The sequence below is a fragment of the Aplidium turbinatum genome, chromosome 15 (assembly GCF_918807975.1).
Source record: "Aplidium turbinatum chromosome 15, kaAplTurb1.1, whole genome shotgun sequence".
In the NCBI taxonomy this organism is placed as follows: domain Eukaryota; kingdom Metazoa; phylum Chordata; class Ascidiacea; order Aplousobranchia; family Polyclinidae; genus Aplidium; species Aplidium turbinatum.
The window spans coordinates 21,968,600-21,991,983 of NC_137486.1; the positions used below are offsets into that span (position 1 = coordinate 21,968,600).

General features: G+C 38.6%; 1 protein-coding gene across 3 annotated transcripts; it reads left to right on the forward strand.

The window, feature by feature from the left end:
- Positions 1-4: 4 nt before the first annotated feature.
- Positions 5-22,007, forward strand: LOC145784179 (putative N-acetylated-alpha-linked acidic dipeptidase). Of its 3 annotated transcripts, none has more exons than XR_014290989.1 (14): positions 5-786; positions 1,020-1,311; positions 2,015-2,141; positions 2,579-2,755; positions 3,329-3,515; positions 5,121-5,206; positions 8,554-8,756; positions 9,443-9,666; positions 10,377-10,467; positions 15,385-15,637; positions 16,384-16,465; positions 16,985-17,077; positions 18,859-20,674; positions 20,741-22,007. XR_014290989.1 is itself a non-coding variant. In XM_082595944.1 (13 exons), the coding sequence occupies exons 1-13, from the start codon at positions 608-610 to the stop codon at positions 19,061-19,063; spliced, it is 2,199 nt and encodes a 732-aa protein (XP_082452070.1). In that variant the 5' UTR covers positions 5-607; the 3' UTR covers positions 19,064-20,682. The 3 variants fall into 3 exon arrangements, 1 of the variants encoding a protein (XP_082452070.1); XR_014290990.1 differs by having other exon boundaries at positions 3,380-3,515; XM_082595944.1 differs by lacking the exon at positions 20,741-22,007 and having other exon boundaries at positions 18,859-20,682.
- The last annotated feature ends 1,377 nt before the right edge of the window (positions 22,008-23,384 follow it).

Consider the following 23,384-nt stretch of genomic DNA (forward strand, 5'->3'; position numbering starts at 1 on the left):
AACAATGGTATTGGAATGTTCTAGAACTCAATATGGGAGGTATCACCTCTCTGGGGTGCAATTTTTAAATTAAAGAAAGGGCGAATAAGGAGGCGAAAATATTCGATCACATACCAAGTAAATTCGGTGCTATATTCGTTACCGGTATTATGCATTACCTTAGTAAGATTATACCAAATCTCACAAACCTTTGTAAAGGTCACCAAGCTCATGAATCACATTGAACCGCAAACCATGTGGTATTATGTTGATTTTGTGGAATATCGTATTATAACCTACCTTCTTAACAAGGAGACAAAAGTAATGTTGCCGCCAAAGTAAGTGGAGGAGAGGAGGGCGATGGAGCAAAAACGTTTGGGAAGCCCTATTCTAAAATATTAGATGAGTCTGCTTCAAAGCTGTTCGATAATAACTAGACGTTAGCGCAGTTGTGCTTAATTTTCTGCAAGGAAAGCGACAGAACGAGTCCATCAGTCGGGCAGTGTCAACATCTAGTTGGTTGCTGCCCAAGAGAGCAATTATGGCATGACTGTTGCTAGCAAACAAATGAAAAGTTGTAACAGTTGCCCAACATTTTAGTTGTTGTCTAATTTAAAGCAACGTTAATATGATCACTACGACAAAACTTGTGATAGTTGTTGCATTTGTCATTCTGGGCAGTGGCATATGCGGCTACCTCGTGCGCTATGCTACTGAGCCTGCGAATCTTGAACACCAAGAGGACATGACACTGAAGGCTAAACTGATGGAGGAAATAAGCAGCCAGAATATAAAAGAAAACTTAAGGTATGTTTACGCAAAGACTGGTGAATCAATCAGGAGTTCTAGATCTTTCCTAGCTTGACTGCGACCGGTTGAGTGACTTGCCTACTGTCTTGTGTGAGTACGATGTGAAGAACTCTTTTGTTTTACGATTTTAATATAATATCATTACGATTTTCCTAATTAACCGTTATTTCAGTGACAAAATTGTGTAGTCACAAATTTTTTTACCGAAAATACCCTACAACTCTTCAAAGGTTTCTGACAAAGCGGCCACACATTGGAGGAAGAGACGTGGATGAGGTGGAGTTAGTTAACTTCATCAAGAAGAGAATGGAGGATAGCGGTCTGGACCCTGTTGTCTCGCATCCTTATGAGGTCCTTCTCTCTTATCCAAAGCAAAACGATTCCAATTACGTTGCTCTTGTTGATAAAAACGGCGCCGAGAGCGCGATATCTCAGAGAAAGGAGCTTGTTATTGATCCGGAACAAAACGATCCGGATGTTGTTGATCCTTTCAACGCTTATTCTGCTGCAGGTGAACCAGAGGTGAGCGTGATTTGGTTGAAGATGTCAGAAATGATTCATCCTCTGACTGATCAAGTCTATTTTAAAGCATTTTCACTTCGGTATACTTGCAGGGACTTAAACCACCAATGCAGGTTCGGTCAAAGTTACTAATTGTCGCTATTAACGATTGCTTGCACTCAAACAATCGCGTTTGGGATTGTTTTATGGTAAACTGTTAATTGATTGAATGAATCTTTATCTTCGGACTGGGAAAGCTTCTTGCAGAGCTTAATCCTGTTAGTTTCGCATACTTGTAGAGGCTTTGAATCACTGACGCAGCCCCAGTCACCGAGATTGACAGCGTGAAGTTTCCGATTGTTGAAGTCTTGTTGCCGGGGAATTATTCCATCCATTAGATGCCGCTGAATGAAGAGCAATCCTTAACGTGCGTTGCTCAAGCGCACACCCCGAGAATCGAACCTGCGCAGCTTGATCTTGAAGCTTCTTCATTCCAGAAGTCACGCGCTAACCAACCGAGCTACCAGGGCGAATTAAATGAAAATAGAATAAACAATTGAACATGGCGGCTTATTCGAAATTAAACAAGCGATGTTTTTCAAATTGAAGGTAATATACAGGGCAATTTATTTCACATAATTTGTTTACACCATGCAAGCTCCTGTCTTGGCAAATAATAATTTAAATTTTCTAATTTGAATCATTCTTGCCAATTACGTCACAGGGAGATCTTATTTATGTTAATTATGGACGAATAGAGGATTTTTTACTTCTCAATCGTACCCTTCACATTAACACCATGGGAAAGATTTGCATTTCAAGATATGGGAAGATATTCCGCGGCAGTAAAGGTGCTTTAGTTGTGTTTTTCTACTTTCAATGTAAAAAATATTGCTCGTGCATTTTTCTTCAATTTTTTCATAACTCGATGGAGTTAACAACCATCACAACTTGCCTTTAATAAGTGGAACGGGTTGACAATGGTAGTAATTAATTACATTACCAATACCGTACATCCCATGACCCATGTGGATTAAGTTACAGTGGCCTATTTGAATTTAAAATCACCTTTGCAACAATGCAGATTTTTACTATTAATTTTCTGCTTAATGAATTCCGTACTTTCTGCATTAACTTAACGTCTAGACTTGTTCATACAATGTAAAAAGATGGATTTTGCAAGCTAGGCTTATCATCCTTGCTGGACCTCAACAATTCAATTTGAAACATATTTGGTTTATTTGTTATTGTATTATTTATATTATGTTTATTCAAAACTGTGTTACAGCAATTCATGCGGAACAATTTGGGTGCAAGGGGCTGATTCTATATTCAGACCCAGAAGATTACACAGTCCCTTGGGCTGGTGCTTACCCTGATGACTGGTTTCTGCCCCCTACAGGAGCGCAAAGGGGAACCTTGAAGCTGGATGGTGACCCACTTACACCAAATTACCCAGCAATTCGTAAGAGTTTGATGTTAAAAGTGCTGTTCGAAGAATCTTCAGTATTATATTGTTACTACATAAGCGTATAGTCAATAATGTCAAGGCTCACTTTATTGGCTATAAACATGGCCCCATAGATTGAAACGTCTTGCTGTATTATGGCCATTGCAGATAGTTAATTGTACCCAACAAAAGTGCTGTTCTTTGTCATTCTTTAAAGTTGCTCTTTTTTGATTGATTGATTTGGAATGTTTATACTCGGACTGGGAAAGCCACTGATAGGTTAATCCAGGCAGTTTCGCATACTTGTACAGGGCTTGAATCACTGACACAAAGCCGGTTACCAAGATTGACAGAGTGAAGTTTCCGATTGTTGGAATGTTGTTGTCAGGGAATTATTTCACCCATCAACCGCGGCTGAATGGAGAGCAGTTTTAAAAATGTAATCGAGCTCACCTCTCGAGAGTTGAACCGTCGCGAGTGATTTTGAGTCAGGCGCTTAACCACTGAGCTAACGAGGCGGACAACCGGACAACCGGGCAACAACCATAACCTCCATTTTGATCTAGAACAAAGTTTAAACTAATTCAGATTCCGCTTGGAGGAAGCCTGTTGAAGCCTTGGGTTTACCTAATATTCCAGTGACCCCAATTGGATATGGGGATGCTTTGAAATACCTGGAAAAGCTTAATGGAGACAAAGTCAAGAAAAGTTGGCAAGGAGGTCTGAATATCACCTACCGGTACGGACCTGGATTTGTCCACCCTCACAACGAAAGGTAAACAACGAAGATTGTGCTTTGTTTGAACAACTGCAACTAGCAATATATTGTCAGCAACTGGATATCTAAAAACGAACTGGGTTGTATGTTGTATGTTGATTTTTGGTACTGGGTGTTGAATGTTGATCACGGGTGTTTAATGTTGATGGTGGGTGTTGAATATTGATGATGGGTGTTGAATGTTGATGATGGGTATTTGATGTTGATGATGGGTGTGGAATGTTGATGATGGGTATTTAATGTTGATGATGGGTGTTGAATGTTGATGATGGGTGTTGAATGTTGATGATGGGTGTTGAATGTTGATGATGGGTGTTGAATGTTGATCACGGGTGTTTAATGTTGATGGTGGGTGTTGAATGTTGATGATGGGTGTTGAATGTTGATGATAGGTGTTGAATGTTGATGATAGGTGTTGAATGTTGATGATGGGTGTTGAATGTTGATGATGGGTGTTGAATGTTGATGATGGGTATTTAATGATGATGATGGGTGTTGAATGTTGATGATGGGTATTGAATGTTGATAATGGGTGTTTATAGTTGATGATGGTGTTGAATGTTGATGATGGGTATTTAATGTTGATGATGGGTGTTCAATGTTGATGATGGGTATTTAATGTTGATGATGGGTGTTGAATGTTGATGATGGGTATTTAATGTTGATGATGGGTGTTGAATGTTGATGATGGGTGTTGAATGTTGATGATGGGTGTTGAATGTTGATGATGGTGTTGAATGTTGATGATGGGTATTTAATGTTGATGATGGGTGTTGAGTGTTGATGATGGGTGTTGTGTTGATGGGTGTTGAATGTTGATGATGGGTGTTGAATGTTGATGATGGGTATTTAATGTTGATGATGGGTGTTGAATGTTGATGATGGGTATTTAATGTTGATGATGGGTGTTGAGTGTTGATGATGGGTGTTGAATGTTGATGATGGGTGTTGTGTTGATGGGTGTTGAATGTTGATGATGGGTATTTATGAAGATTAATGAATGTCTGGCTGATAGTTAGATGCTAAATAACTGATGACGTTGTATAGATATACGTCATCAAGATTTTAATCATGATGCCTGAATTTGATTATCACCGAAGCTTTATCATGAACAACATCTCCGACCTATTGTCAATTAATAAGACACAAAATTAAATCTGGTAACCTGGCTTATAAGTAAACAGAAATACAAGGAAGATAACCTTTGTGTCCACCTTCAAGTACCCATTAAGGACTTGCCGTGATGCTACTGACTTCTCCCAAGTGGAGTCGTAGTCATTGGAGTCAAATGACCCCATTGATTATTGTTGTGGAACATTGGTACAAACACTCAATCGTATTTGTGTTTTCACAATCGACTGTTACTCGATAACTCTATGCATTGTTATTAAGCACCGTGCGGATCTATCAACATAATCTTTTGTCTGGCTTCAACTCGGCGATGGGACGTATGTGAAGATTTTCTGTTCAGTTAGTGTAACCACAACGTTAATATACGCTGATCCAACATCTCCCAAGCAACAATTGTTGTGATTTTGTGATGATGGAAAGCTGCAAAGAAGCTTATTCTCTATTATTCAATGCCTCACTTTCTCTTGACAGTCAAATCAAAATGCACGTGATGACTCATGATGAAGCAGTTGTGACTCACAATATAGTTGGATACATCAAGGGAAGCTACGAACCCGGTGAGGCGCTCGTGACATCTTCCATTCGTGACATCATTCATTCGTGACATCATCTATTCGTGACATAACGTAGCCCATATTGTAGCCTACATTGTTGACTGGGGTTGTTTTCTGAGCTCATAATTGGGGATCAGAACATTGTTCTCATCCCGCCCCTGGAATTATTTAGTTCCTAAACTCGAGAAATTGACATCTAAATTAGGCTATAGGCTATAACTTGGAAGAATTGTATAAGATTTGCATAGTTATCAAACTTATATGATTATATCAACTGAGACTAGAAGAAGTTTTTCAATTTTTGGTTGTTTTGCCAACCCGTAAATGCACAAATCAACTGTAATACTTCTACTGTAATAATAATAATTTTAGTCATATCCACGCTTACGCCCGGTAGTTGAAGATTTAGATTAAGTGGACGAGAAGGCAAGGAAGCCAATCTTCATGTGGACCTTCAAGTATGCCTTTGAGTATCTTATCAAACACACAGTCGCATGCTCATGAGCGGTATCGAACCGGCCCCTTTTCGAACATTGCTCCAGTAGGCTATATTATTACCACTCCGCTATGCAACCGACTTAATAATAAAGATATCAAAATGATTCTGTTATTATAATCACAAAGACATGTTTGCTGCTCTTGGCTTTCCGTCAATAGCCCATTAGGGCTGTTACAAATCATTCCTGCTTTGGTCGAAGTGACGTTTGATTCTATAAAATGCGATTCAAAATGAAACAGAATGTTTCTGTTCCAACTTACCCCAGTTAGCATTATATTACAGAAACATCTCGTTTTCTTTGCAAGTGCAGGCATTTTGTTTGCTCATTTTGTAGGCGCAGGTCTACATTCTATTTGCAAATCCAAAAAACAGTAGCGTTGACATAGGGGTTGTGGACAATAGGGGTTGTTGACATAGGGGTTGTTGACATAGGGGTTGTTGACATAGAGGTTGTTGACATAGGGGTTGTTGACATAGGGGTTGTGGGATATTTTTGAACCTAAGCCCGAATGATTTTGTAGATTCGAAAACTTTCTAAGGTTTTATCAAGAACTTGAAAAAAATTGCCAGTATTTTTTCACGATGGTGCTTTTGCAACCAATTCACTTCTAAAGAAACAAAACGTGATCTTGCATTGCAACAAGAAATTGTTTCACACCATTTGGGCCAATAAACAAGAACATTGTAAGATTCGTACCGAAGATAAGACAAAATACTGATTGAACCATTACAAAAATACGACGAATACTGTACTCAAACCATGTCCATTGTCTATGTACATCTCAACATTAATTGTACACAAAAGTTCAGTGGTGGGCACTAGTTACTTTGAAAGTAACTGAGTTACAGTTACAGTTACTTCGCTCAAAAAGTAACTAGTTTCAGTTACAGTTACCGTTTTTTAAAAAGTAACTAGTTACAGCTACTAGTTACAGTTACTTTTCAAAGAAAATGGATGTATATGAGTACTGATCTAGAACTATTCTTCTTTCTATGAAGTACAAGATAAAAAATACATGATAAAGGGCAAGATGATACTTTGTTCGTAGCTGTTGCCTAACTGCAAAACAGCGACCACTCTGCTAGCTGTCCACATACTATAATGCTTCTAAGAATCCATAATCTAACCCCAAAACCAAAACGTCCGTCAACCGAATTGAAAACAATAAAAAATTGAAAAAAACGACATGCACAGGACACTCCGTGATAAGCAATAGAGCGTGTCAATATTTTTATACGGGTATCTAAAATGAACGAAGAGTCACAACATCAATTTCTTTTCAGAAAGATCTTTTTCAAAATTAATGTTGATCGCTAAGTCCAGCTTGCTTTGGCTCCAAAATATCCTTTCCAAGGGAGAGCAGTCTTGCAACAGCAGCACTGGAAGGGATAGGGGTATTGTATGGTTTGGTTTTTGAATGGTTTTTGAATCTTTATCCTCGGACTGACAAAGCCTTGATAGGTTATTCCTGGTACTTGTTCGCATACTTGTAGAGGCTCTTGACGCAGGGCCGGTTACCGAGATTGGCAGAGTGAAGTTTTCCGATTGTTGAAGTGTTGTTGCGGAGAAATTATTCCATTCACTAGGTGCCGCTAAATGGAGAGCAGTCCTGAAATGCGTTGCTCAAGCGCACACCCCGAGAGTCGAACCAGCGCCGCGTGATCTTGAGCCCGACGCGTAACCACTGAGCTAACGGGGCGGACGCAAGAACAAACGCCTCATGGCTTCATTGGGGAATGCATCAGACGCAACTGCCTTTGTTGGGTTACGTTCACAAAATTCATTTAAAATTTTTGCGGCACTAACTTCCTTTTATTTTGTGTTTTCAAATAACAGAGCAAAAAAGTCATCTGTTGCATGCCTGTCAACATCAGTGTCGCTGTTGCTTGCTGCATCGTCGATGTTGAAATTGCTGTGGTTCTGTAATAGGTTAACAATTTAGGGATGTAGAGGCGTCTTAATTTCTTCACCCTTGTAAAGCCAAGAAAGTCGAAATTGTGGGTGAAAAGCAGCAGCTAACTGGCAGTCACTATCATCAAAAACATGGCCAAATCTGTTTTCCAAAGATTTCAACAATCGGGTTGTAATGGCAGGCAGACAGCCACCTTGTCGCTGTTTCGAAGTTCTTGTAGTCTTTTCCTCGTCATGCCCATATATGCCTTCTCTTCTGATTGCAGAATGTCCAGATATTGGCATATTGGTGGCATTACCAGTGGGGTTTGTTTCAGTCTCTGATACTTTAGACAAAAACTAATCCATATTGATTTTCCACTACTGACTACCGCGTCTACCTGTGTTCAAAGCTATATAACCAAAATCTACAAAAAAAGAATCGCTTTACAAAAAAGGAGAAGCTGAAATTTCTAAAAACAGACAGCTTAGTGGGGGAACAAACAACGGATTGTGGCGTCACAGACATCAATCCGTATAGAACACTGTAAAATCCTACCTCGCAGTTTACGCGGCCTCCTTTCTGTCGCTGGTACACCGCAAAATCCTATCTCGCAGTTTACACAGCTCCTTTCTGTACACAACCTCGCTTCTTGTCGCCAAATGCCTATAATCTCTTCCAAACAAATAATTTGACCACTACAAAAAAACTGCCATAAACTGAAAAACAAACGACCAATTTTTGTTTGGGAAATCAAGTAACTGTAACTAGTAACTGTTGAAAAACGATAAAATAGTAGCTAGTTACCGCTTATCGTTACTTTTTCAAAAAAGTAACGAAGTTACAGTTACAGTTACTCAAAAAGTAACTAGTTATGTAACTAGTTACTTTTTTAACTAGTTACTGCCCACCTCTGCAAAAGTTACTGACTTCTTAAGTATTTTATTTCTTCTTTGCAGACAGGTATGTGCTGATTGGTAATCATAGAGATGCGTGGGTGTTTGGCGCCATTGATCCATCTAGTGGTACAGCTGTGATGTTGGAAATGATCAGAGCATTTGGGGTCATGGTGAAGCAAGGTTGGAGGCCAAGGCGGACACTAGTGTTCTGTAACTGGGGGGCAGAGGAATATGGCCTAATTGGGTCTACAGAATGGGTTGAGGTAAAATATTGGATCGTCTCGTTTTTTGTTTTTGTTACACACAGGCTTACACCAGCTGTTGTAGACATATATTAAGTAGACAGAAAGGCAAGGAAGCTAAACTTTTGTGTCTACTTTCGCCTTCAGGCATGCCTTTCAGTGTTCTGCCAAAGACACAGCTTGAGCGGTGTCGAAGCGGCGTCTTTTTGAGTGTCGTATCAGGGCTCTCGCTTCTCATCACTCAGCTATGCCGCTGACGATTTCATGCAATCACACAAACATTAAAACTTCTGAGACCAAAAGTGAAGAAGAAAATACTTGTGCTTTTAATTTCTCCACATAATTCTTTCTTTAAAGCTAAACTTTTGAAATGCTAGCATGCTTACTTCGGGACGGCGTATATTGCAGTAAAAGGTTCATGGTGAAACAGTCTTACTCATAGACGAGGGGAAGAAAACATTTTAGGGGTGGGAACAAAATTTGATCAAATTTTGTCATTGCAAATGTAGCCTACTTTTAAAAACATTAAAAATAACTAGACATTTTGCCCAAATTTGCGATGTTTTTTTTGTAATGAGGGTGCGCCTGCCCCCTTGCATCCTCATCTTCCACGGGTATGGTTTTACTGCATCAAAAATGACAATGTGCCAGAAAAAAGTTTAGCAAATGGCTGTGTTGATAATTGTAAATGCGTATAACATTTCCAGCATTATCAAAAGATCCTCCAAGCGCGAGCGGTTGCGTACCTGAACGTCGACATCTCTGTCAGGGGAAACCACACCATTCGGGTTAAAGGAGTCCCCAGTCTGCGAAATCTTGTCTATGACGTAACAAAGCAAGTAAGAAATCCAGATTCAAATGAAGTGGATCAGTATCCGTCGGTTTACGATTCCTGGAAGGCGAAGACACCCAATGAAGACAACCTCCCTAAGTAAGTGGCAGTAGTTGCTGGTTTTATGGCCAATCTACGACAGAGTCATTGACACTATAGCCTACATATAAATATAGATATAGCAGAACTCAGTTCTGTGCCTTACTGACCCAGAAGTGGGTACAGCCAGTCGCATTGGAGTGAGGAGATTTTAACAAAACACAAGGATGTGTAGCCAAAGTCTCTTTTGATCCGAACTTTCAATACACTATGAATAAATTTACTTTTCTGTGTTTTATGGGGGCGATCGCCCTCTTGATCCGCCACTGGACTGACTTGTGATTGCTTACACACAGTTTCGGTCACTATCATTATGACGTCATTGTACATTAGAGATTCCAGCAATTTTTTGTTGAGATAAAAATTTCTCCCCAGTGGTTCCCAACTTTTTCAACCCCTGGTTTCCTAATCCTAACGATTTTAGTTAGGGAATTCTTCATTTGTGCAACAATTAAAGGACGTGTATGATGAAAGTGCAAATTGGTACGATACGCTCTGTGAGAATAATTATCCAGAGTTTTCACCTTAGACTTCACCGGCTACATCACTGGACACAACGCCGCGCATATCCAATAGTTTCACTAATAGTTTATATGAAATATTACAGTACTGACAAAATATAATTTGATGAAACCTGTAGGCCTACACTGTACAAGTCTTTATTGGTTGTTTGAGAAATATATTTTACAACAAGGTATTCTTTCAAACAGTTATCAAAGCTTGGACTCTGGAAGCGATTACGCGCCATTCCAGCATTCCTTTGGAATCACTTCCGTCGACTTTTCTTATGATTTCGACACCGTAAGTTGTCATAAACTGCTGCAACAACATGTCCAGTGTAACGGTCCACGAGTTGTCTTCTTCGAGCAGAGTGTGAATTGTGAGACGCTGACTTCACTTTTACCCCATAAAACCAGAATCCACTTTAATCCGACGCAGAAAAATTTCATCATTTTAAATTCCGAATACACTCCAGTGACTCCACTCCAAAATTAAATTTTAAGTTAGTGTGATAGGCCTACTATAACCAACACGTAGGCCAATATGCTAGCTTGAATAGCTCAGGACTTCAAAAAAAATTGTCAACTGTAATAGCACGTAAATTTTTTAAGTACTTATAAGCATTACTGCTAGGTCGAAAATCGTGGAGACACTTTTTTTTTCTGCCACAACCAAAACTATTCGGAACTTATTTGATTTAACTAAAATGCAAAGTCGCAAAGCCAAACTTCGAATCTACTCCATTCCAAAACTTTCGTGAAAGATGAAACTCCAAGTCCACTCCATTTTCTGAAAATCGGACAAATTCTGACTCCACTCCATGTTCAACTCTATCTTCCAGAAGTTATTAGAGTTGCCAAATAATTTATCAGATAATTAGTCATGCATGTTATTGTGTGCATTCATAATGTTTGCTTCATGAATTGTTTGACAACCTAGCGCTAGAAACTAGATTGGAAATAAACTTTCTAATTTGTTGGTCCGCTTCATAAATCGAAGTTTTGAAGTAGATTTTATTTAAAAGTCAACTTTACGTTCATCCAGAAGACGCAAAAGACACAATTATGACATGACAATGGTAACAATACATTCCAAGATCATTTTGTTCAATATGATTGTTTGCGGATGCGAAGTGACTTTGTAATTTTTTGAGGAAATGTAGTAAATTTTTAAAAGAAGTATGTCAAGGTTTGATCCAATAAACTAGGGATTTTATATTACGGGATACGAAGCCTCATCCGTTTTTTTCCTTATCCCAACACTAGAAGGGCTAGTTTCAGGATACTTCCTTTTAGTGATTAGCAGTAAGCTAGCGTGCAGCGTATCTGCAAGTGAGAAGTAACCAAAAGATTGTTGCTGTGGTACTTCAATTTGGAGAAGTTAAAGGAAATAAGTTGTTAACTATACAAATTTGTTAAAGTGCTTTTGAGAAGTACGTTAGCCCAAGGCAGGCTTATAGTTTGGTTGGCTTTGGACTTTGCTAAAACAAGTTATAATGTCTGCATTGAATCTATGGCCACCTTTTGCTTATGGACTGTAGCATTCACTAGTAAAGCCTAACACGTTAATTTGGTGTGGGATATATCATATAGGTATCAACTGTGGCAACAATTTGTTGGTGTGACTATTGCACTTCAAACCAGTTCACAGTTTAGCAGTGGAGACTATTTTCAAACTTTTCTTTAGTCTTATAGTCTGCTCTATATTTTAGTCAGTCAGTGACAGTAGTCAATTAGTTTATAATAATGATGACATTGAAGGTATGTTGGTATTTGTTAAACCTTAGATGTCATGTCATGTAGGTAATAAATATTATTAGATGTCATGTAATGTAGGTAATAAATATTATTTCTTTGCATCAGACAAAGCTGTCCATATCCAAAACAACAAAATAATACACAAACTGCAAACATCGAACAACAACAACGAATAATACACAAACTGCAAATGCACAAAATCTCACAAAATATGCTATCAACTGTTACAAGTTTACAGACAATGGTACGGTAGTGTTACAAGTTAGAAGAACTGAAAGTATTCAGAACGATAAAAACAATCAGATGACATGGCAGCCATCAAAACTAAATAATAGAATACATAGAATTATTATACTGAAGACGGTAATTTGATTTACGATGGCAGTCGGACCTCATCAAGGAGGCAACAATAGAGTTAGACGATACTTCACATCTTCCAACAAAAGAAAAAACATATTTCCGAAGGAATGCATCAAATGTTATGATGTTGCACAAGACTTGATGTTCATTGTTCACGTACGCTATAATGTTAAGGCAAATTGTGTAAAATTCTAAATTCTATTGTGTAAAAATTGTAAAGTGTAAAAATTGTAAAAGTGTAAAATTCTAAAATTGTGTAAAATTCTAAATAAAGCAGAAATCCTGTTATTAGCAGAATGAAAACTAAGTGGATTGCCCATATACTTTTTAATTGTTTTATTTATGTAAAATCTGTCACTTGTCTCAAATAAAACAGTTTTTATACCAGAAAATGCTTCACACATAAAACCTAGGCAAGGTATTGATGTCATAGGTAATTCTGTAGTTTTAACGTACTAATCATTCTTATACTTTTAGTACTATTTATGTATAACTATTAACTATATAATGCATTTGACCATTAATTCATAAAATGGTTAACACTTGCTATGTACCCGGATGTACAACTGGATATAAATCAAGTAGCGAGGTTAAAACTTCTCTGTTCAAATTTCCCAATGATGTTGAACTGAGGAAAAATGGGTGTGAGCAATACCATGAAAAAGTTGATTGATTGATTTTGATATTCCAACTTCTTGCTTTGAACACATTTTGGAACACTCATGCAAGCCATGTTTTTCTGACACATGCTCTCAGTAAGTCACAAAGTATGTTTACAGTATTTTTTGTTAATCTAAGTAACTGAAGTTACTTTGTTTTATTTCGTTTTGTTAATCGTAAACTAAAATTTTGACTTGTGCAGATAAAATTGATTTATCACATATATATCTTGATACAGCTTCTGTAGAGAGTTTGTCTTGTTAAACTATAGGCATACGAAGCCGAGCAACGTTATCAAGTTTAGCATATTTAAAGATTATTATATTTACAAAAACACAAAACTACGCAACAATTAAATATCGAACGTTTTCGACATCACAAGATGTCCTCTTCAGGAATAACATACATATATACAACTTTATGTATGTTATTCCTGAAGTTGTATGTATGTTATTCCTGAAGAGGACATCTTGTGATGTCGAAAACGTTCGATATTTAATTGTTGCATAGTTTTGTGTTTTTGTAAATATAATAATCTTTAAATATGCTAAACTTGATAACGTTGCTCGGCTTCGTATGCCTATGGTTCAATATATATCTTGGTTAAATACACAAACCGTTTTATCGCATGAGATTCTTGAATACTAAACCATAACACAATTGGATAATCGCATGTATCATAAAAAATTTGACAATTGGACTATGCAATTATCCGGTTTTGTCTATTTTATATTGTAATCTAATATGCTTGTTTGCAATATAAAGAAATATGCTTGCTTATCAATTTTGCATGACTGTCATTTACATTAACTTCAGTGTTCTTGAAAGTTGCAATGTATTAACTCTTAAACATATGACACATTTTAGGACATTTTCCATGAATCAACTAGTCGAGGATTGGAATTTTATGCTGAGGATCACCCATCTTTTCTTGAAACCGCTCAATTTATCAAAATGGTGGAGAATTTGTGGAAAGTGATGTTTGTGAAACATCAGTTTAAAGGTTAGAGCAACTTCACATAAATATTATATAACATTTTGCTGCAAAGGCACACATGAAGAAGTATATTTGTTTATTCTTAATTGTTTAATTATTTGTGGAGACTGAAGCTTTCTGGCATGTTACCTCCAAAATTTGTATGACTGATTACAAAGAAAAAATATACATATTAAAACACATTATCTTCATAAAGTACTGTCATTACCCAAAGATTATGCTTATGCCGAAATTAGTTGAAGCTTCTTAGATAGATACTACATTTACTCAATGTTTCAGGTAATAAAATACAAGATGATGCTGTCTTTACTTCAACAAGAAGCTTTGCTAGCTGGAGCCAAATTGTCATCTATAAATTTCCCAGCGATTACAGCAACAAAAGTTGCATTGTTAGTAACTTGGCTGGTTGATTTTTTTAGGATTGTGACATTAGATGACCTATCCACATCTGACATGAATGTGGCATACTATGTTGCTGGGTATATTGACAGAAGCATGTGTCCTCGTAGGAAATGTAATGCTTGCAAGGAACTTCTTGTTGCCGGTCAAGATGACACTTTAGTGGAAGAAAGCAATGAGTGTTGCAAGCTTCTTGCTTTAGCTGATCGTGGTGGTTTATCCAAGCCAACATAACTATGTTTTATTGTAACCTCTCTTGCAGTGCACCATTATTATGCTGTGTTATTAGAGTGTTAGAGTGGAAAATTAAAAGGAATTTAAAAGGAGGACTGTTCACTATTGGAAATCAACGTAATATTTTTGTTTCCGCTCTCACGGAATGCGCAGTGTCTCAGTTTAATTACCTTCTTGTCATCGTATCTTTAAAGTGTGATTCTGGTCATGCAAGCTTTAAAATGATTGTAGAAACTGCTTTCAATTGTGTCGCAAAGAATGAACTTAACGTTTTGAAGACATTAAAAAAGATTTGGTTGCCAGTTCATCGCGAAAAATTCAAAAACTACCTTCAAAAAACTAACTGTAAGCAATCATTAAATTATATTGAGAAGAGGTTGCTTGGTTATAGAAGAACCATATTTATTATACATTGTGTAATTGTTTACTTATGTTATGTACATGACAATGTTTGATATGTGAATATTGTTTATAATGCTCTGATATGTGAAATGTATGCAACATAGCTTTATATAGCCTGTAGCATACAATATGCATAGGCCTATGTCAGTTTATTAATAAATGTCATATAAGCGTTTTGATACATTTATTACTTTATTAGAACGTTGTTGCCATTCTTTAGTGACAATACATTCATATGTTCAAAATTGATGGTGCTGTTCGATGTGACTGCGTATCTACTTAAATTGTGCAGTGACCCTTCTAGTGTTGGCGGATAAGCGGAGTTTCGCGTCCCGTAATATAAAGTCCCTACAATAAACAAGTCGAAAATATGGACAAATAATAATCAAAAGACAATTGATTTTTCAGTCAATTGGAGTGAAGATATATCCGATCTATCATTCCGTCTATGAAACCTTCGAATACGTCATCAAATTTATCGACCCTGACTTCGCGTTCCATCGCGCGATAGGGCAAGTATGGGCCGAAGTTGGAAGGCAGCTTGTGGATTCAGTTCTCCTTCCTATCGACTGCCGGTTGTACGCCGAAGACCTGGTCTCAAAGAGGGATGCTCTACGAATGGAATTCGGCTCAAAAATGCACAAACATGGAATTAATTTAGGTGTGTTCTTTGACGCTTATTCAACTTAGCCAAAACACAAAAACCAGAATTTCCCTTTTTTATTACCGTACTTGAAAGGCCATCTAAGTGCAATAAAATCGTTAATTACCGGAACGTGTAACAGGCTAGAAATGACAGGCCAAATTGTAGAACTTAATGGATTCTCTCTTTTACTCCCCCTTTCTCTCTTTCTCTTTCTATCTCTTACTCTCTTTCTTTCTCTCCCTCTCTGCTCTTTTTCTCTTTATTTTGCTTCAAAGAAGGCGAGTTTCCATAATTATGGTTTCCATCCCGAAACATCACGGTCGACCAGTTGTCTGAAACAGCCAAATAAAACGTATCTTTAAAGAGCTTTGTTTCTTAAAAATAAAATTCTCTTAAGCTTTATGGGCCTCGAAACAAGGTAACGCCTAGAACATCACACAACTAAGGCGAAAGAGCCATATCCATTGAGTCCTGTCTTTGTCATGAGTTACCAAGGGGAGTGGGAGGGGGACTTGTATACCTGGGACTGGTATATAAGTCCCCCCACCCCCCCCTTGGTAACTCATGACAAAGACAGGACTCAATTCAATTATCTCTTTCGCCTTAGTTGTGTGATGTTCTAGGTTTCCCCCGAAACAATGTCAAGACAACACTTCGTCCAGAGTTCAATGTAGCTTGCATCAAATATCGCTGTCTCAACATTTAACGAGATCGAAAGCCACAAAATCATCAAAAAACTTTTGCACTTTTATATGTTGCAGGAGACTTGGACGAAGCTGTTAATTCTTTCTCAAAATCTGCAGAAGATTTTCACAAGAGATTGAAATCAATCGATTTAAGCAAGTAAGGCAATCATTTGCTACTCTGTTTAACAGGCTAGAGGTTAAACCGACATTGTCTGTCAGCTACGTCGGAATTGTTGGATATCGACATCTGCTAATTTTCAAATTTAATTTAAAAACCATCAAAATTAACATTTTGTAAAGTAAAGAGCGTTCTTCCTGGCTGTCTGCGATACTAACAAGCCGAGTCTCATCGGCGCAGCACGAACGTCTGTCGCCGTCAATTCATTGATACAATCGGCTGCCGAAAAACATAAAGATTTACACTTGTCCAATGTTTGTGCCTATTTCTTAACCCTCGCATTTGTTGCATTCACTCTCATCTCTCTCTCTCCCCATTTTGCTTCAAGAAAGTATGATCTTCATCCCGAAACATTAGGATCAACCAATTGAGTGCAGTGACTCCTCTATTTCTCTCTGCCGTTGGCATCTTCATGTTTCAAATTTATTTTTGTCAGGTCATAATTAGCTTATAATCTATAGTTGTTCATACGAGATACTTTCAGCTTTACCTTCTTAGTGTCATGGAAGTGCGTATGGTGAACGATCAGTTAATGCAGTTGGAAAGAGCATTCCTTGATTATTTTACGCTTCCTGGAAGAATATCCTACAGGTACGCTGTAATGACATTTAAATGATTAGTAGCCAATTCAATACAGTGTCATAACTTTCAAACAGTGCTTTGCATGAGCTCTGATACCCAGAGGTGGTTATGGCTCTCTGGTGTGTCGCATTTAGTTTCATCATCGGCCATGCCTGAATAAGGCGTCGGCTACAGCGAGTCTCCACAACGATCGGTTGTCCATAGTTCTTATTAAGTTTACAAAGTCTTGTTTTGTCCACGTTGAAAGATTTTTAAAGATTTCCAAACGTGAACGCCCCCGGTGCCTCTGACCAGGAAGTCAGTGTTCCCCTCTGACCAGGAAGTCAGTGTTCCCCTCTGACCAGGAAGTCAGAAGGGAACCATCATTGCCGAGTGTTCAATTCCGCGTTTGTTGTAGGCATGCCCGATAAATGTCATTTGCCTTTTTTTGATAGTTGTAATGATGAGGACACCAGAGGTGCACCGAAAGCGTCTCCACACTTCTTCGTTAGTAATCTTATCCATCCAGCTAATTCCCATCATTTAAATTAGACTTCAATAAAAGAGAATATTGATAAATTAACAAATTTTCAGAGGTGTTGTGAGGCCCAATCACCCTCACAAGGTTAATATAAAAGCCGATGCCCATTTTACTCATATTTGGCATCCAAGATATGACCAACATAGTAATCTTGGTATTTTGTGTCCATCGTGGCAATACAGCGACGTCTTGGGCTCCAGCTCATGTCCAAGCGTTGGTTTAGTGCTCAAGTTGTCGGATGTGGTTTTGAAAGCCCACTCTATGGTGGAATATGTATGGGGGAAGTACCACAATGCAATCACGCATGAAATGTAATAGCGCTGGGCACGGCTCATGGCAATGCATTACCGGTACTGTAATGTTGCTTGAGACTGTTTGCGACACTCAATTCGGTTGTGTGAATAGTTATAGTTTCTGCGTGACGCCACATAACAACACATATTGAAGACACACAGTTGTATCTTTGTTGAGGCACGCTCAATGACTTGCTGAAAGTTGACACAATGATTCGACTATTTGCTTTTCTTTCAAATTTATTTGATATAAGAAAACTATCGTTTACTGTCCAGAAAGCGGAGAAAACTTTTTCTCTCAACATTGAAAAAATTCCAAGTCATTGTTATAAATACAGTTTGTTTGCAATCGCTAAAGAAAAACAACAAGTCGAAGAAGCGGAAGTCTTCATTTTCCAGCAATCTAACTAGTCAGACTTGGAATTTGCTCAATGTTTAGAGAAAAAGTTTTCTCCGCTTAAAGGACAGTAAACGGTAGTTTTCTTGTATCAAATATTACTGGTAATTTCCTTGGATTTGTCTAAATTTATTTAAATCTTCAACCACCTGGCGTCAGCTTAGATACGAGAGATTCGGTAGTCACTTTAACATAGGGCAGTGTTCCGTGCGAACCAGCTACCACCATTGCGCCGCGGCGCATTGGTTAAGAAAGGTAGGACAATTTTTCTTATAAACTCAGTTGATTACAGTCAGATCCTTCTTGCACTCAGTTCAATTGTAGAAGAACAAAGAACATTAGCAGAGGGTGGGAATCGAACCCACGCAATCGAAGTGACTATTCCCTTGCCCTAACCTTAACCCATTAGGCCACTCTGCTTGTGGCGTTGCATTCACTTAATTTTCTTTGTATCAAAAATCTTTCGAGTAGATGGGTCAGAATATCACGTGCTGAGTCGCATGACTGAAATCAGCTGATTTGCAAGAAAAACTGTCCTATGTCAAAGTACCTACCGAGAGATTCAGTCGTTTCCTTTCAGGCACGTCATAAGTGCTCCCGACGTCCACAATGGCTACGGCGCGACGGCTTTCCCGGGATTATCCGACTCATTGTTCGACATCGACTCAGATCCAAATCAAGAAAGACGGTGGGATGAAGTGAAGAGACAGAATTCCATCCTCGTCTTTCATATTATTGCAGCTGCTGATACTCTTCGCCCGACTACTCTTGATGTCACTTATTGAAGCAATATGACGTAGCGACCGAATATCTATGACATCATTGCTTATGCAATCAATGACCTATTCGTCGCTGCAGCAGATGGAGTGTTTTGCCCGCTAAACGCTTTAAACATTACAATTTTTTATGAACGAGCTGACTGCAATTATGGTGACTCTTGTCTAGTACTCAGCCAGACAGTAATGTTGACTCTTGCTTTGAACATTGTTTGGTAATTACAGAAGAAAAAAGAGTAATGGCAAGGGTAGGACTTTAACCCACGCCATCGAAATGACTATTCCCTAGCCCTAACCCGTTAGGCGACGCTGGCGACGGTGGAACGTTAAACTAAGTTACTTTCTGACGTGTATGTGTCGCATGACTGCAATCAGCTGATTTAAATTTTGACTTCTGCTTGGTTAATAAACCTTAGGGGAAGGTCGGGTTAGTTGAGCCACTGGGTTAGTTGATCCACCCCTTTTAATTCTTAAATGTGGTGAGGTAACCACATTTTATCATCACGTGATCTTAAAGTTTCTCATCGCGTGGTCTCCCATCTGGTTTGAGTTGACGATTGATATTACATGTGGTGCTGAAGTTAAAAAGTTGTGTTTTGACCTTGGAAAGTAGATTTTGAAAATAGCGGTATGTCCAATAATATTTTTTTATACCTGGTTGCTGAGACGGCTTCATTTAATTTGTTTGGTAGCTTACCAAACAAGCTACGTTCTGAATAAAAAGCGGCATAATGTGCCATGAAGTTTTGCTGTAGTTTTAACATTTTCATGGCGGTATGGTTAAGGTGTTAGTTGAGCCTTTGCATTCGGTGTTAGTTGAGCCAGTGTAAAAAGGGCGTTATAATGCTTACGATACCTCCACACACCTTACATAGATTGCAGCCGTTGGATAAGTCTGTTTACAGTTCAATAAATCTCTTTGAACTACATAAAACTCAACAAAGGCACATAAACTTGGTCAAAATTTAATGAAATGGTGTTATTTGGATGCCGTAGCAATACCTTAATTATTTGATGTGTACATTGAGTTACAAGCGACTCTTAGAACAATTGTTAACCTGTTTTCATATATTGATATTATTACTTTAAATATAAACTAAGGCTTGGAAAAGAAACGTGGTTAAATTTGTGTTTTCAAAAATAATAAATGAGGCTCAACTAACCCTTACCGTGGTGTTAGTTAAGCCATTTGACTACTAGTTTTTAAACGGTAGGCACTTTAACAAGCAGATTTCTAATAATCCACGCGCGTATCCAATCCAACCACGAACCAATGAGATGCTACGTTATCTGCTATTGTGACCATTCCAGCATTCAGCCAGAGAATTAATAATTACTTTGAACTTTGTTTGGTAATTACAGAAGAAAAAAGAGCTATAGCAGAGGTGGGAATCAAACCCACGTCATTGTAATGACTACTACCGCCCGAACCCAATGCGCCAAGTCAACCGATGGCAAAGCGATGACTTAATTTAGCTAGAATTTGCGTTTTTCCTTTGTTCTTCCTAAACGCAATCTTGATGACGTCATGAAAAGCGTAGCTTCTGATTGGTTCGTGCTGAATTGGATATCTGAATGTTAAAGTGCCTACCTTTTTAAACACCTGTGAACCCGGTTGTCGTCGATCGATAGGGTACTTCCTACAAATATTGTAGGAAGTACCCTATCGATTGTACCCTATTGTAGGAAGTACCCTAGGTATTGTACTTCCTACAAATATTGTTTAATATACCCAGAAGGTAGGCCACTGTGAATGAAGAAATTAAAGCAACTCATATAAAAAAAAAATTGAAAAATGCAAAAAGTGGCTCAACTAACCCGACCTTCCCCTACCTGTTGCAGCGACCTGCAAATTATAAATAGCCTACGCAGATCGATCAGCCTCTTTTCACGTTCTGGTGGTGACGATTCGTTTTTTTTTCTACTGCAACAAACTGTACACAAGAAGTATTGGCCTCGTTCTCAGGTCATCCCCATCACTAATGACTACTGTGCTCGGGATGTTGCTACATACAGTAGGTCTATCTTTCATGTTAGTAGATTGAATCACTACTATCAAAGTAGGCTAACCTTTGCACCGGCCTTTGCAGCCTACTTTGATACCGTAATAGTGATTTAATCTACTTGAATTAGCTCTGGTGAGCATTGCGCTTGGCATTGATCTCTCGTTTGTGGCATGGCATAAGGCTAATACCAGTTATCGTGCTATCTTTCATATTAGACGGAGGCTGCAGCATTTCCACACGCTTAAAACTCGTTATTACTAAAAAAAAATTCCAGAGAATCTCTCTATCAAAGTTCTATCCTATGGTTTATTGCTTTGAATCTTCATCTTCGAATTGACAAAGACTTTGATAGTTTTTTTCTAGCAATTTTGCATTGGAGGCTTTCAATCCACTGCGCAGGTTGGTCACCGAGATTGGCGGTGTGAAGTTTCTGATTGTTGTTAAAGTGTTGTTGTCTGTAATTATTCCATCCACTAGGTTCTGTTGAATGGAAAGCAGTCCTAAAATGTGTTGCTCAAACGCACAACTCGAAGGCCGAACCAGCGCCGCTTGATCTTTGGGTTTCTTCGTGTACAAAGTCAAGCACTTTCCACTTATCTATCGGGGCGGAATTGGTTTTCACATAATGTTAATCAAAAATATGTGCCTGCAATAGCCTATGGAGTCTTAATGGAATTAAATATGCATAAAATTCAAGAGCTTAGATGAGGAAAAACTAATACTGTTATTAGGATTGCAGATTTTGTCTTGTGTAGTTTATGTCCCCTTCCCATGATGAAGAAGCGTGATTGTCGGAAAGTTGTTGCAGTTTTGGTTTATGGGCTTACCAGCACGGCAGCTTCGAGTCAACGTTCGCGTTTTGTCGCTTCTACCTGTTTCTAGACCTCTGCTATGTTTGTCATATATTGTTTTTTTCGTTGTGATGGTCAGAAATAAAGATAAACTGAACTGAACATTTGGCCAACAGGTACAGTAGCCTACGGTAGGCACTTTAACCATTAGACTAGGCCACATTGACCAAATAAGATGACTGATTAGCCTACACTGTGCAACACAATATAACTTCAAAAGAACAATCATCCTGATGTGATGGCATAAAAAAGCTGGTAATATGAGGTTGTTGCAGTAGGTAGGCTACAGTTATAAATAGTACGAATAAAATAGCACTGTAGCGCCTGCGGCTTTTTTATGTTCCCCTGCGTCTCATTGCCGTTGTGAAATCTGTGTTTGTTAGGAATTTGAAACGCCAGAATTTGGGCGTTGCCTTAAAATTTGTACCACTTAGTAGGGCTTGATATAGCCTACGTAGTTTTACGCTGTTGCAAAGTTGTGCACCTGCCGCATGCTGCATTGCTTGAAGCATCCTATTCCTAATCAAACTGAGCTTCCTTAAAATCAACCGCTCAGTGCTAAAACAAAAAGTCTGTATCAATATGGTTTTGGTCAGTCAATTGGGTAGTGCAGGGGTGTGCAACGTGCGGCCCGCGGGCCAAATGCGGCCTGCGAAGAAAATCTGTGCGGCCCGCGAAAATGTGCCAATTTTGAATTGTGCGCGGCCCGCGAAACGTGCTTATAATTTAGCTTAGTCTGATAGGCCTACGTGTGAACAATTCATTGTGGAGTGGATTATTGTAGGCCCTAGATTTAGCACCTTCTGTTAATCATTTTAGAAATTCTCCACCGGTGACCGCAAATCCATTGTATTTAATCATTTGGAACGTAAAAATGTATGATCACATAAAAGGCTTTATGAACAAATTACGACTTTGGAAAGCTCACATACAGACTGAAATTGTTTTCACTTTCCAACTTTGAGAGACTATGGAATGCATCCTGAGAAGAAAACTGAATTTGCAGACCAACTTGAAAAATTGTTGTATGAATTTTTGGCTCGTTTCAAGGACTTCAAATCTCATGAACATTTGTTTGGTATATTCTCTTCGCCATTCAAGACAGACATTCACAAAGCACCAGCTGATATCCAACTTGAACCCAGACAGAAATTTAGTGGCGGCCCACGTTCGCAGTATGGGTGGCTCCGCGCCGTAGCCACCCGTGGCAGCCAACCCGCAGCCACTCGATAATACGTGGCCTACGATTGGGTCGCTTTCGGAAAAGTTCAGCGGCCCACCAGTGGGTGACCGAACTAATCACGCGTGGATGAGCCTACTAATCGCCATACAATATCCTACCAGTTCCTACACATGAGCCGAACCTTCATCCAGACGCCTCGCAGCCGATGCTGCGCCACCACTCACTTTTCTCATATACACACTTTTAATCAGAAAATGCAACAAATGTCCACTAAAAACAGAGAGAGACTG

Excerpts from the sequence above, each read along its gene's own strand:
- LOC145784179 (XM_082595944.1), top strand. The coding sequence starts at position 608 with ATGATCACTACGACAAAACTTGTGATAGTTGTTGCATTTGTCATTCTG. Across the intron at positions 3,516-5,120 it reads GTCCACCCTCACAACGAAAG|TCAAATCAAAATGCACGTGA; the intron begins GTAAACAACGAA and ends TTCTCTTGACAG. Across the intron at positions 16,466-16,984 it reads AAATCAATCGATTTAAGCAA|TGTCATGGAAGTGCGTATGG; the intron begins GTAAGGCAATCA and ends TTACCTTCTTAG.